We start from the raw sequence: 14900 nt of genomic DNA, 5'->3' as shown, positions 1-14900 counted from the left end.
AGGGTTTTATAAAAGAATTTTTGTATGTTCCTTGACGACCTATTTATCTACACAATTTGAAGCAGCTATTACTTTCATTACTCCAGCCAGATATACTGATTAAAGTACAGGGTGAACTCACCTTATCGGTTTGATGTGTGATATAAGGTGTTAACATTGAATACTTGTTGGAAAATACTGTAGAAGAACTCATTCATTTTATATGGACTGCATTATTGTAAACTACTAAGGTATTAATTAACTATAAAACGTTTAAAGAAATAGATGCTGTTTCTCCCCATTTAGAACAGCTATTAACAACACTTCTGTTTTTGGATTAATGCCGTCTCAAATAAACCACTTTTTATTTAATTTCCTTTAAGGTTACTTAAGTCAAAAGCAAGAATTCATTTTTAATCTTAGGCTTAAATAAGTCTGAATTTATTGAATTTTTAAATAATACTGGTCAACAAAATTTAATTTTTTGTTTGTTAAATGAGAGTGAAAGGCTGATTCTTATAGTATGTTTTATGATGATATCATATGTTAATAGATTTTTTATCGGGCTCAGTTTTTTGTAACTGAAATTTCTTTTGAAACAAAAAAAATGTATGATGAACGTAATATGACAATACATTACATACATTTTGTACTCACCTAAAATCTTTTCCTTTTGGATTTGATTTAGGTAGATCCCTCTTTAGATTCCAGCAGTAGTCAGCTGACATTTTTGGGTTCCATTTTCCGTAGTATCATGTTTCCATTGTAGATATCAACTGGTGAAAGCGTTCTCCATGTTCATCACTGATAGTACTGAGATTGTTAGGGGAAAAATACAAATGTGGATGTAAGAAATGAATTTTGAGTGACGTGTTATACCCAAGATCTTTATAGTTTTGAAGAAGTTCACTTTCAAGTTTTCTGTAGTTATGCGCCTTATGGTTTCTAGGGAAGTTGTTTACCACATTTTGAAATGATTTCTCCAAGTCATTCAAACATTCTTCAAACTCTGGATCACTCCAACACTATCATGATATACGTCTGCATCCATAATCACAGACAATAATGTTTAAATTAGCAGTCTAACCTCATAGCAGAAGTTGCAGTTACTGTACTTACCACTGGAACGTGACTGTACACAAAGCACTAGTTTGTAAACTCTGCGAATATGCACCTCGTCTTGTTGAGTACCAAACCTGTTATGCATACAGAATGTATGCATTAACTATACGATATTACAACAATATGTACTTAAATACTTTATAATATGACTTACCTTACCTTAATAGTTCATGAAATTGGTCACCATGAACATCCAAACATATCTGTACACATTTTTCTTGTTCTTAAAGACCCTCACAAATTGTTCATGTGGAATTACAAATGGCAGTTTGAAGTTCCAGAAGGCTGTGGGGTATTGTGAAGGTAAACTTGACTTTTTCCTTAACGTCAGTAGTAAAAAATCTGGTAGGCCAGTGGTTCCCAAACTTTTCTGAGTTGCGGCACCCTTTTTAAATTAAAATTTTTCCATGGCTTCCTACTCTAAGTAAAAGTATGGCTCCCTGGGACACCACGCCACATAGTTTTAGAATCACTGTGGTAGACATAAGTCCAGAGAACAAGGTGGTCATAAACTCTTAGAAATGAGTCAATCTTCAAAAACCTTTTGCAGTAACTTAATGGATTGCCTGGCTGTGCAGTCACACAGTCTTGTTGAATCCAAACATTATTAATTTTGTCCACAGTTAGCTCTCCCACAAACTAGTGATCGATTTCATAATAAACTGAATCTTTTGTTTCTACAAATAATATTGGGTCAACTATTCTCCTGAATATTACAAAATTGCATCTTCTGGTCATGTTTGGTATGTGGGTTGCTGAGAAACCATAAACATGAATTCTGTACATGCACATATCCTCATGAAATAATATAACGTTGCCTTATCAGTATAGAAAACAGTAAAAGATTTCATCAAAACTTTTTCGCTAGATACTGTAGAAACCATTCTTATTATTTAATTTATTTCTACACTCTGACTAGTTAATAACTTTTGGACCTCTTTCAGTTTATATGGAATAAGAAGCTTCGTACAAACTTCCTTATGTGCAATTGCAACATTGTTGTTTTTCTATTGGCCAACTTTCGTATTGACTTGTTGGGACTACAGTTTAAAGCAGCTGAAATGTATTGCAATTTTTCTTCATTGAGTGCTGATGATGGTCTACCACTCCGTTTATAGCCCTTTACTGATCCCACTTCCCTAAATTTCTTGATTAGTGCTCTTACAATATATTTTGATTGCTGGTCTCCATGGCAGAAATAGTATCATCTCAGCCTTTCATTTGAAAGTCCCGGATTCAAATCCTGGTCAGGCATAGCATTTTCAACCACTACAAAATAGTCCTTCATTTAATCCTCTGAAGCAATACCTAACAGCGGTCCCGAAGGCTAATAAAAAATACATATATATATATATTTCAATTAGGAACCAGTTTACCTGGAAATTTAATTGAAAACTGGTCTTTCACTGTCTATATGTACTCTTGTGAGGTGTAGTGGCATCTTGACTATAGTTTAAGAAGTGAATGTCACATGGGATTCTGGGATGGAGCTGAGTAAGAATAGGAGCTCTGTCTGCCTCTCCCTTGTAGACCAAACCGGAATCCATAATTTAACCTAAGTCGGGTACAAACAAAAGTTGAATTCAGTAAGGGAATTAAGACTAAATTTTGTTGTTGCGAGCAACATTTTTTTTTTTTTGGTGGTATGTTGTGTTTAAATTTACCTCAAATTTCGAGACATTCACAGAAATTGGCTCAATAAAAGTAGAACTAGGTGCAGGGTTTGTGCTTCCACAAACTTGTTAGCTAGTTCAGAGGGATATAATGTAGGATATTCAAGATGTCCAGACGAGGCCTACAGCAAAGGCAAAAGCTGAGTTAATAAATCACCGATGTAAATGTCTACCGAGGCATTTACATCAGTGGCATCTCAATGAGGCCAGGCTTATTACTATGAGATGTAAAAAGTCAGAGGGCGATAGACAACTTCCGTTAAAGCCCATCAGGGCTATGAACAGGGGGGGTGGTGACCGGAACATCACTAGGTGGATGTCTTTCCCTACAGGGTTGGGATGTCTATATGTACTCGCACTCGTGAAAGACGCATTCAATAAGAAATATTCAATGTTCTATAGTAAACACCATTCTGAGCATACATGGTCTCAGTCATTCTTAGGTAATCAACATAGTGTAAACAACAAAGAATCAGACACACCTCATCACAAGGTCACCAGCCTGACTGGCTCTAAGAAACAAACTACACACAATGCACAATTATTAATTTTTACAGAAAACATTACTCGCAGCACACAGAATACAATCCCTCAACAAATACTCGTGTTTGTGTAAGTGTATAGTTACTTTTTGAATGCAATGTATATTTTAATAGAATTGTTTACAATGAAAGATTGCCAAAATTATAAAAGGATTATATTCTTGTATTAAATATATTTAAAATGGTTAGGGTAATGAAAAAGTATGTACTGTTGCAATTGATTGTCAGTTGTATGTAATATATTATTTAAATAATTTTAACTGCAGTACTTCCAAATTCAAATTAGATGAAGTTAACAAAAAATTAAAAAAAAAAGGTTTATTTGTTAAAAACAACAAATAAAATGCAGTGATTTGATTAGAGTATTTTGATGAAATTAAATCTGTTGTATGCATAAAGACAAAATAGATCCTCCAAAAATCAGACTTCATTATGTATACTATTATCTGGATATGCTTGATCATCATTTGCTACATTGTGTTATTTATCGAACTGCAGATGGAATGCTTATATAGGTTATGCAGTAATGAATTTGAATCCTATGATTTTAAATTTGTATGGTGTAAGTTAGGGAACATGAAAAATGGATTAGTACTAAATACATATTCTTCAAAGGTATTAGTGGTATGATTTATATTTTAGATTTATTTTAATGTGAATTTAAATTACTAACTAGACTAAAAATAGTATCAATATATTATTCTTCACTATCTAAAATCCTTCATTCAACCACTAAAAACTGTTCCTGCAGCTTCATATAATATACATTTTATATATATTGATGTTTATATTCTTTTCAGTCATTAAGTAATCTGCAGAGTTAGGTGGAATCAGATTATCATAGAAAAGACATTAAATATTATTCCTTAATTTTAAATTCTATAAAATTGTATTTTTATTACACAAAGACTACCATAGGTAGAAGTGTGAAGGACTCAATAAATTATTCTACTTTATTTTATTTAGTATATATGAAGATTTTCTTAATGTATAATAATCGAACATAAGGAGCAACTCCACCAATACCTCATTGATTCTTATTATCCCTAAATAAATTAAAACCTTGTATTTTAGGGCCTTGAAATCCTAGCCTATGATTCATGCATGTTAATTATGTCAGCCAAATATTTGCTAAATGTATTTTCAAATTCATTAATTTAATAAATAATAGATTAGACATGAAAATTACAACTTAGAATTGTCAACCTAGCAGGATAAATTTATAACAATACCAATAATATATATTGATTTCATTTTAAATTTGATTAATATAAATTACCTAGTACAGAATATTGAGTAAGACATATCTTACCTTAATTTTACCATGAAAGTACTTTTGCAAGATCCCACATTCTCAGTCATGATTGAATTATTTAATTAAACTGCATATTAAAAATTAAAAATACTAAAATGAAAACTGTGTACTAATTATGATATGAGTGCTGCTATCTGTTGCATATTTTATAAGATTATTTCCCTCAAACACTGTGTGATGGTTTATCAAATTGAAATTTTGTTTGTATTTACATATGCAATATTTTTCTAATATATTTAATTTTATGTCACCTTTATTAATTTCTAAATCTCTGTTAATATCAGAAATAGTATGTTTGTTGTTTATTAAATTGTCTGCTCTGTTAGAAAAACCAAATATATTATTTTCGTAATTTCTATAATGTTCAAAAATCTAGTTTTAAAGGATATATAAGTTCTTCCTATATAAATACCACCAACATTATTATATTTAATTTTATAAATTCCACACATTGTTTATTTCATTATTATTATTTTTTGCTTTTTTAATTATTTTATTATGTAGTTATTAAGTTTGTATGCTGCTTTAAATATTTCTTTACTGTAAGTTTTAGTAATGTTTTCAGTGATATTAGCTATAAATACTTCATGCATATGTTTTCAGTTTTTTATGTTAAGGTAGTTATTTTCTTATTGTGGTTTGATAGTTTTTTATATATATTAATTAAAGTAGTATCATATCCATTTTCAACCACTATATATTTTATGATGTTTATTTCATTTTTTAATTTTTATTATATATTTATTTAATTGTTCTTATAATCATATTTGTATAAATATTAATTTCATAAGACCAAGAGTGATTTGCTCTTTTATGAATTGTTGTATTATTAGAAGTAAGTTTTCTTTATACTGATACTTCAATTTGGTTGTCTGTGTTTATTTCAATATTGACATCTAAATAATTTAACATTTTATTATTATCTGTTGTAAGTGTGAATTTAAATGTTCATTATAAGAATTTAATTTGTTTAATATTATTAGATGTTCATTATTTATTATTGGATTATATTTAATGTGAATATCATTAACATACTGTATCTACATTAAAACTTTATGTGCATGAATGATACCATACACTAATTTACCCTCGAAATTATATAAATATATTTCTGACATAATTGCTGTTAGGGGAAATCTCATAGGTTGATATATTTTGTATATAATTACTTGTTATTAAATTCAAAATAGTTTTGTTGACATATATTTCTTAAAATAGTGATGATACCTTTAATAAATTTTGGATCTTCCTGGTTACTTATTAATTTATTTTCTAATATATTTATGGTATGGTCTATAGGTATGCCTACGATTAATGTTAATTGTGTCATAAGTAATCAGTTTAGTGTCTTTATTAACATTTAAACTTTTTTAATTCATTTACTTAATCATAACCATTTTTTATATTAAATGTATTAGGTAAATTTATTTTTTTTCTAAGAATTTTATCTGTTATTTTAGATATAATGTAACAGAGGAAGATTAAAAATTGATCTAAGATTACATTGATGTTTTTAATTTATGAAATTTTGGAAGTCCAGTTAACAAAGGGGCAATTCATTCAAAAGGATATAATATAGAATGGAATTTTAAATAATAATAATAATAATTATTATTATTAAAAATTGATATGAACTTTTTATTAACTTTTTGTTACTTTTAGAAATTTGATTTTTTTCAATCTTTTAATAGTAAAATCAGATAAAACAAATACACAAATGAAGAAATGAACATCATAAAATATATATAGCATTTGAAAATGGATATGATACCACTTTAATTAATATTTATAAAAAAGTACTATAAAAATGTTTCATGATGGTTGAAAAATATAATAACTTAATGAAACAACATAATGTTGATAATAAATTTGAGGAAATTAATGACCCAACTAATAAATTTATGTGTGCACATTTGCATATATGAATGAATCATCGACATACACTCAGTTATAAACATCTTCTCCAATCACATACACACATAAGACATCGACAATGCAAATTAATTTACAACTAAGTTTGCCTTGTATGGCAGGTTTTACAATTCAGTATGTCAGAAAATATTTTTTCATTTATTTTACTTTTTTAAAGATTTTTCATTTCTTTATTTTTTTTTTATGTCTTACAATAACTTTCCTTGTATGAAGACAAGATACTTTCAGAATATTTTACTAGATCCATTTACTAACTCATTTTCAATTTTAAATGAACAATTTTGTTAAAACCATTAACAGCTCAAATAGTATAGACAACTTTATAATGAAAAAATGTCATAAACTGTATGATGATTGCTAAAGATAATATATCATATCCTTTTCTTGATAAGACATGAATTCACATAAAGTGTGCCTATAGGATTAGAAAATAAATTAGTTTATTACATTACATTCTGTATAAAAAAGCTGTCCAGCACGCATACTTAGGGAAAATTACTGCAGGATGTGTAATATTTGAGGATCATTACTTAATTTACTGTTGTCAAGTTATTTATTAAAATGCTGTATTTATTGCAGATCTTGATACTTTTTTTTGATAGTTTAACAGTAATAAGAGGTGTGATCAAAAAGTATCTGACATTGTCTTTTTTAGTGATAACTTAAGTCCTCTTGTCACATTTCTTTTGATCTCTTCTCTGTTTTTAAATCTCTTTACTTTAAGTGAAATGTTAATCTTAGGAAAGAGCAAAGATCATAAGCAGCCATGTCTAGCGAGTAAGAAGCCTGCTGACATTAATCATTCTTGTGCTTTGCCAAGAATCTCTGGATAAATTGTGATACATGGGCTGGAGCATTGTGAGGAATTTTCCAATTGCTATTCTCCCAAAGTTGTGGCCTCTTGTGTCGAACAGCATCTCTTAGCTGACAAAGAACAGTTATGTAGAATTCTTTATTGACACTTTGTCCTTTAAGAGCATAATCGTGATATACCATGGCTTGATAATCAAAAAAGACTGTCAATATGACCTTTACATTACTTAGCGATTGCCTGGCTTTCTTTTGTTGCGAAGAACTTGGAGCTTTCCAATGAGATAACTGTGTTTTTGTCTCAAGGTCAAAATCAGAATCACTATTAGCATTTTCCTGTATATCTTACAGTTGGTTTTACTTTTATTTATGAAGAAGTTTAGGGATAAATTTTACTGTTATACACCACATCCTGAGATCTTCTGTCAAAATTGATTACACTGAGCCAAATGAAATTCCTACTTTATTTTCAAACTCTGATTATTATTTGACATTATTCATCACCATATGCCAAACTTGCCCAGTTTTTTCAGAGTTTTTGCTGGTGAAGAGTCTACCAGAGTGTTTGTCACTTTCAATAGATATTTGGCTATCTTAGAAATAGTGATACTAGTCTTTAATCTGTGTAACATCCATAGCTTGGATCACCAAAAGCTGTTTTAATCTTGCTCACTGTCTTTTACTTGTGTATGACAAAGTTTCTGACAAAAATGAATGTAGATTCTCTGTTCAGTTCATTCAGTCATTTTGAATGGTAACAATAACACGATAAGCACTACTCACACATTCTACTTTCATGATTTTTAAACATCGACTAGCTGCAATGGTAGCAAAACAGTGAATCATATGGAACCAATACAAGTAAGATCACATACTACAATGGGGTCCCCCTCCTGTGCTACACCTTTTATCACAATAAAAAATTAAGATCCAATATTTCTTGATCGCACCTCATAAGTACAATGAATACACTTTAATCATTGTTCAGTTTGCTGCCTAGAGTTGATCATACAGGTACATAAAAATTTCACTGGATGAAATATTTTATATGTGTCACTAGTTGAATCATTAGCTGCCCTAATTTAAAAAATATGATTGGTTTTAATCATATAGAGTTTTGTGAGTAAAGTACATTTTAAGTATTATTATCTTAGCGTAATATTTTTAAACAACACTGCACACTGATAGTACAATATTTTTATATGTATGAATGTTTATTTCAGTTTTTATGTTTGTTTCTTTTATTTTTACATTGAGAGTAGGGGTTCATTTCCCAACCAAGTATTTATTCTCTATTTGTCATAAAGGAAACAAGCAACAGAAAGAAAACCTTCTCTGTCTTAGAGTAACATGGTACCTATTCTTAAAAATACTGCTTCATGGAAAGTTAATGGGTTATTTATAAATCCTTACTGCATCCTTGTGCAAGTTATTTGCTTGAATTTACATTATGCTGTCATGATGCTTGTTTTAAAAAAGCAAATTTGGATAATGCAGTTAGTAAAGATTAAATGAACAAATTAATTATATAAGTGGATTTTGAGGTAAAGTAACAGTGACTTCTTTTGCCAGTAGTTAGTACTTATATTTGACATATTTTAAATAGTATAAGGAGGTAGAGATAAATGTTGGTTCTGCATGTTGTATATAGATCTTGAAAAGAAAGTTTAAGTCAATGGTACAAATGGATTTAATTATCTGACACTTGGCTTTTTTTCAGTGGTTTATCATGAGCAACAAAATTTGTGTTTTTTTGTATCTTCAAAATATATGGTATTAATAAGAAAAACAAGTAAGTCATTGAATACCCAAATCACCCCGTAATTAGACTTGTGCCTCATGGACCAGATGTTTCTCTTCAAACACATTCAACTGCATTACCAGTCAACAAAACATCATCCACTTGATGGATTCAGTACTCAATTTACTCAATAAAAAATAAATTGGTATTCTTCACTAAACATTTAAAGATGAGGATCCATAAGTTTTCAACCACTCAGAATTAAGATTATTTGGTATGCAATTTGGTTTTACCAAAGAAAGAAGTACTGGTAGGGGCAGGGTTGTCAGAAAAATGTACTAGTTTCTGGAAGACTAGTGGTACAGAAAATTTCTTTTTTTTTTTTTAAGGAAGGAGAACACTAGAATTTATTCTCAATTAAAAGGAGCCTAGAAGGTATTCTTTATAATAGCAATCCAGTTTTCTTCAGTACATATTGCCTATTAAAAAATGTATCAAAATTTAAAAAAGAACTTAGAAAATATTCTATTCAATGATGTATTTTGTTGGGTACAAGAAGGAGAACACAATAAATTTCACGTCCTTTTTTTGTAAATGGAATACGAGAACCAGGAAAGATATTTTGGTCATTGCAAATTAGTCCAAAAGAAATGTTGAAGTTAGGAAATATATTAATAAAAACTAAAAATGTGGTAAATCTCTTGTTATTTGGCTCACAGCAAATTTAGCTAATGCCCTTTCATTTAAAATTTGATTCATTGAAGCAATTTCTCAAGGTTTTTGACCAAAATATCCCATGCTACCATATCTCATTCAAAGATTTCTATTGTGGTAGGCAAAGGTAGAAAAATAAATTCTGTTTCTTGTTATAGGTTTGCCTGTTTATTAGTACTGAATTTAAAGAAAATAAAAATACACATTTAAGAGTGAAGTGACTCTGCTAATGTTTTTTTATGTAAAAGAAATGAAACAGAGTTCATAATCTATTCTTAAATAACAATAAAAAATAAAATAGTATCACATGGCAGTGTTTCTAAAATTTGTAATCGTGATAGAGATTTAATAGCTACTATTAGAAGTGAAGATAATTGATATCATATGATGAATTATGTTATTTTAAAACAGAAAAAAAGAATAGATATATGTTTGATAAACAATGAAAGTAAAAGTAAAAAGAAAAAATCACTTCTTACGTTGGAAGATATAAATTTTAATTATTTAAATGCTTTATGGAAAAATAAAATATTAATTGGATGTACCAAAATAAATAGGATCAGAATATCTGAAATGTACAGTATGTGTAAAAAGTAAAGTTCACTATTTACCTTTTAAAAGTAAAAGAAAACGAGACAAAGAAATTTTAGAAATGATTCATACAAATTTAAATGAGCCTCATACAACAGTAGGCAGTTACAGTGAAAAACTTTTTAATCATTCATAGACAATTATAGTAAACTAGAAAATAATTTACAGTATTAAATCTGAAGACAAATTTCCAATGGAATTATGGTTGTTTAGTTTCCAAGTTATAGAAAAAGGACTATAATAATGATATATTTCTCAAAGATATTTTCATGTTAGAATAACTGTTATTTTAATGTGGTAGCAGATCATGGTTATATAAATAGAAAGAAATTTTAAGAGCCTATTAAATCAATATTACAACTGAATAACTATTGTATTTTGTCACTAATTATTAAATAAATTAAAAGTTGATGCTATCTTGTTCAATTATTTTGGCACTACTTAGTGCCGACACTAAGTAAGTGTCAGGCTAATACGTGCCCGACAACCAATAAATTGCAAACTTTTAGGTTATTGTTAATTTCACGATATAATCATTATATTACCATTTGTATAACCATTTGTGTTTATTTTATAAATATAATTTAACCAAACTTAACCTATACTTGCTAACCTTGACTAATTAACACAGTAATGTTTAGAGTATTTGAATAATAAATTCAGTAATTATTTATTATTTAAATACTCAAAACATTACTGTTAATTAGTCGAGTTTAGCGTGCAAAGCAAGGATAGGTTAAATTTGTTTAATTTATGTCTATAATTATAAGCAACAATGCTTATATTTTTAATATGTAAAATATGTTAACGATCCTGTAACTTTTAAATATTTTCAAAGTTATGGGATCATTGAAGGGCTAATATGTAAGTATCATTATTCTAACATGGCAGCATTTCGCAGTTATATAAATAAAAAATGTAGAAAAAATATTAAGTGGCTATTGAAAGTAAAAAGAAGAAAAGTTATAACAAAAGAACCTAATTACTTTATTATTAAAAGTTAACCTAGATGGCTTATATGAAAATAGATATTGTGATACCTATTTTTGATTGGACTGAATAAGTGGAAAAAGAGAATTCTAAAATTTTTTGAGTTTAAAAATTGTGAAGACAAGAGAAAAAGGATAATATTGACGTGCCTGTAGAGCAACATTATTAATAATGAATTTCTTTATCTTATTTTTTATCTGTTGCATCGCTTGGCAACATAAATAAATAAAAGTTTATTAAATATTACATATAATTAATTTAATACAATTCAATAATTAGGATATTGCATTTATTAATATCTTGAAAACTATAGGTATGACTCATTCAAAGATGTTATCAAAAGTTTGCTTAATAATGTTAAAAGTGGCCAATATATCCAAACTGTAACAGACATGCCACAGATTAAAATCTATATTTAGATAAATTTCAAGTGATAGTCCACAAAGCCTCATTTTACAATGAAAAAAATAATAGTTTGCTTTAGATAAGTAAAAAAAAAATGTTTTGTAAAAATCATTTATTTCTCAATCTCTATTTGATTTGTTCTCTGTATCATTTGATTTTTACTATTTTACAAGTTCTGTAGTAAAATGATACAAAATGTGAATTAAAAATTGTTAAATACATTCATTCCAATTTTTTATAGATATTACTAACTAGGTTCCAGAGATTTTAATTCAAGGCAAACCTGTGTCTTTGGGCCTGGGATGGTTTATATACTAATTAAACTTATGGAATAGAAAAAAATCCTTCAGCACAACAGATGGTGGCGGTAGATTTCACTGGTGCTAAGTAGGGGATAAAAAAGATTTCCACCTTAAATTTAAGAAAAACTTCAAATTTACCCAATGCGATAAAGATTGCACATGAAAAAAGTTTCACGTGTTTAGCATACGACCAACCCCAACTTACAGCAACATTTTGGTAATCCCTTGCTGTAAGGGTTAGTCATATCAAAAATGGTTTCAGACAAAAGTTTTAGGTAATGTTTGGAGGACTAACGATCACTTTAAACTGATTCGATACTGCACTTATTAAGGGAGGTATGATTTTTTTTTGTCTTCAAAACCCCATTTTTTCACTTTCTGGACCAATGGTTGGTATATCAAAAAACTTTACATATATAAGTTTTAGGTCCTTATCCAAAGAATAGTAGGAACTTTAAACGAATTCGATATTTTACTTAATAAGAAAGTTATAGCAATTTTTTTCGAAAAAGCCCCATTTCGACTCCCATCGTCCGACTTTGGCCGTTAACGAATTCGAACGAGATTTTGGGACGGGTTATTTTTAAGGAACAATTTGAAAGTGATTGGCGCAAAGTTATCGCATCCACAAGAAAGTGAAATGTATATATAAATGTATACATAAACTTTTAAGCTGACTGTGGTTTTGGGGTCTGGGAGATGTGAACACGAAGATATGTCGAAATTTTCCGAAAGTCGAATCATCGTTCCCATTACAATAGGTAGCTTTCCTATGAAATCTTTTTTTCGGACCTTGTTAAATACTACTGGCCTCCACCGTTAAGCAATGCACTGTTATGTCTAGTGGCGTGGCAGTTTACTGGCCCCCTGTCTTGCCCGGTCCTGTGGGCGTTCCGTCGGGGTCCTCGCAGCTTCATCGAGGGACATTGACCTCCCCTTCTGGACAGCCCTCTGTTGGAGGGCTGCCCTTCTCGTCAATACACTATTCAGCTCCAGGAGCTCCGTGCGTTTCGCACGTCCTTTGCTCTCCCCGCGGCCCTCTCAAATCTTGAGGGTCCCTGCTGGCATCATCGGAGAGCTTCGACTCCCCACCCCCCACTCTTGTGTGTGGGTGAGCCAAAGCATCCTAGGCATCAGGGCTGCCACTCTAGCCCTACATGGCAACCACGCTTTGTCCCCGGATACCATCTTTTTTCCTTTTTTATTATGCCCTACTTGATCATTCTTTAGTACAGTTCCCTCCACACAGTATCCATGAGGCAGGGAAACCCACCCAGAGTATGTTCATCTCTGTCGTCAATTCTACTTTCTATGGGAGCGTTTCACCAGTATTGCAGTATAATAACACAAACATGATACAACCAATACAAATAAAAACAAAATAGAAAAAGGGTAAAAAACAATGTGATGATATGTATAAAAGTCATTCTCTCTAATCTCGTACATTATTGGGCGCATTTGGTACGCCTTGCTTCGTAAAGTTGTAGCAGCCTGTTCTCGTCTGTCTTCAGCGGTCTCATGGATTTCTTCCTTATCACGACGTACCATTAAGTAAATACAATAATGGTGACATTAATACAGTAGAAATAAGAATAAAGGAAAATAACACACAAAAAATAGCATCATCACATGATACCAAGATTTTCTGTTGCCCTAAAGGCAAGGGCAACAGAAAATCTCTGTTGCGCAATCCCTTTTCCGTACATACTACGCTGCAGTAAGATCTTCTTCCCTCTTGTGGAGTACCGGCAATTACAGGAAACTTGATATGAGTAAATACAAACAATTAAGATAACAAATAATACAAGAAACTTAATCAAAAAGTGCAGTACATAATGATAGCAATTCCACGCCCTCAGTGCTCTAACCCCTAACCTGAGCACAATTCTTCTCCCGTTTTGCGTCCACAAGTTAGAGAAGCTTGAGTTAATTCTTCCTTTCATCTTGAAGTGTCGTCGAGCAAAAAGGTAACAAATATGATGAAATAAATTCATAAAAAAGTAAAGAGAAAAAGCTTTCCGAAATAAACATGAATATGAACCTATATGTACAAGCAAAACGCCCTCTCTGTTCTACCTAAAAATTACGCAAGGATTAAGTTCTATTGGTGATTACTTTGTTTGGCAAAGGTGACGTGCATGTTTTTGTAATCGTCAAATGCAAGTTAATCGATCAAACCCGATTCAAATCTCTCATTGATATCTATGCAATGACTAAAAAATACACAACATTTTAACTGTTGGAATTATGGAAACAGTCCACCTATTCACAGTGTTATTATATTCATTATCGATGATGTACAGGATTCGAAACAGCTTAAATTAATATGGAATTTTATTAAAAATAAAAAAAGAGTTCACGTGGGCCCGGATCATTAAACGCAGCGCAGCTAACGTCAGTTTTTACCATCGAAGTATCGATATGAATGGTTTTACGTTAATGCCAGCAACAAGTCGATTGTAATGAATGAACGATGTTTAAGGTCTAGCCAAATATAGCGTAAAGTAAAGCAAAGTTAGACAATTTAGAATTTTGTTTGTCAGCTTTAATTTATACGTAATTTTTTTAATTAAATAAATCTTCCAAGATGTTGTATTTGGAAGACTATTTGGAGAGTAAGTTTTTTACGGAATAAAATTTGTATTTTGATTGTGTATTTGTTTATAGTTAGGCTTGGGTGATTTACAAAGTTAATTTTATATTGCAGATTATTCCCTAGAGTGACGCATTGATTGTAACTGAATTTATAACGCTGTTTACTTTTGTTACTAATACAATTGACTC

At 30.2% G+C, this 14900-nt stretch overlaps 1 protein-coding gene across 1 annotated transcript in view; it reads left to right on the top strand.

Annotated features, from left to right (window-relative positions):
* Positions 1 to 14590: 14590 nt before the first annotated feature.
* The window catches only part of Ing3 (Inhibitor of growth family, member 3), a 41836-nt gene continuing 41526 nt past the window's right edge, over positions 14591 to 14900 (top strand). The window contains exon 1 of the mRNA XM_075361814.1: positions 14591 to 14731. Within this exon, the coding sequence (XP_075217929.1) occupies positions 14704 to 14731 (28 nt within the window). The 5' untranslated portion in view covers positions 14591 to 14703. The remainder of the gene's footprint in view (positions 14732 to 14900) is intronic.

This window comes from Lycorma delicatula, chromosome 1, assembly GCF_047948215.1.
Source record: "Lycorma delicatula isolate Av1 chromosome 1, ASM4794821v1, whole genome shotgun sequence".
Taxonomy (NCBI): domain Eukaryota; kingdom Metazoa; phylum Arthropoda; class Insecta; order Hemiptera; family Fulgoridae; genus Lycorma; species Lycorma delicatula.
This window is presented reverse-complemented; position numbering and strand designations above follow the sequence as displayed.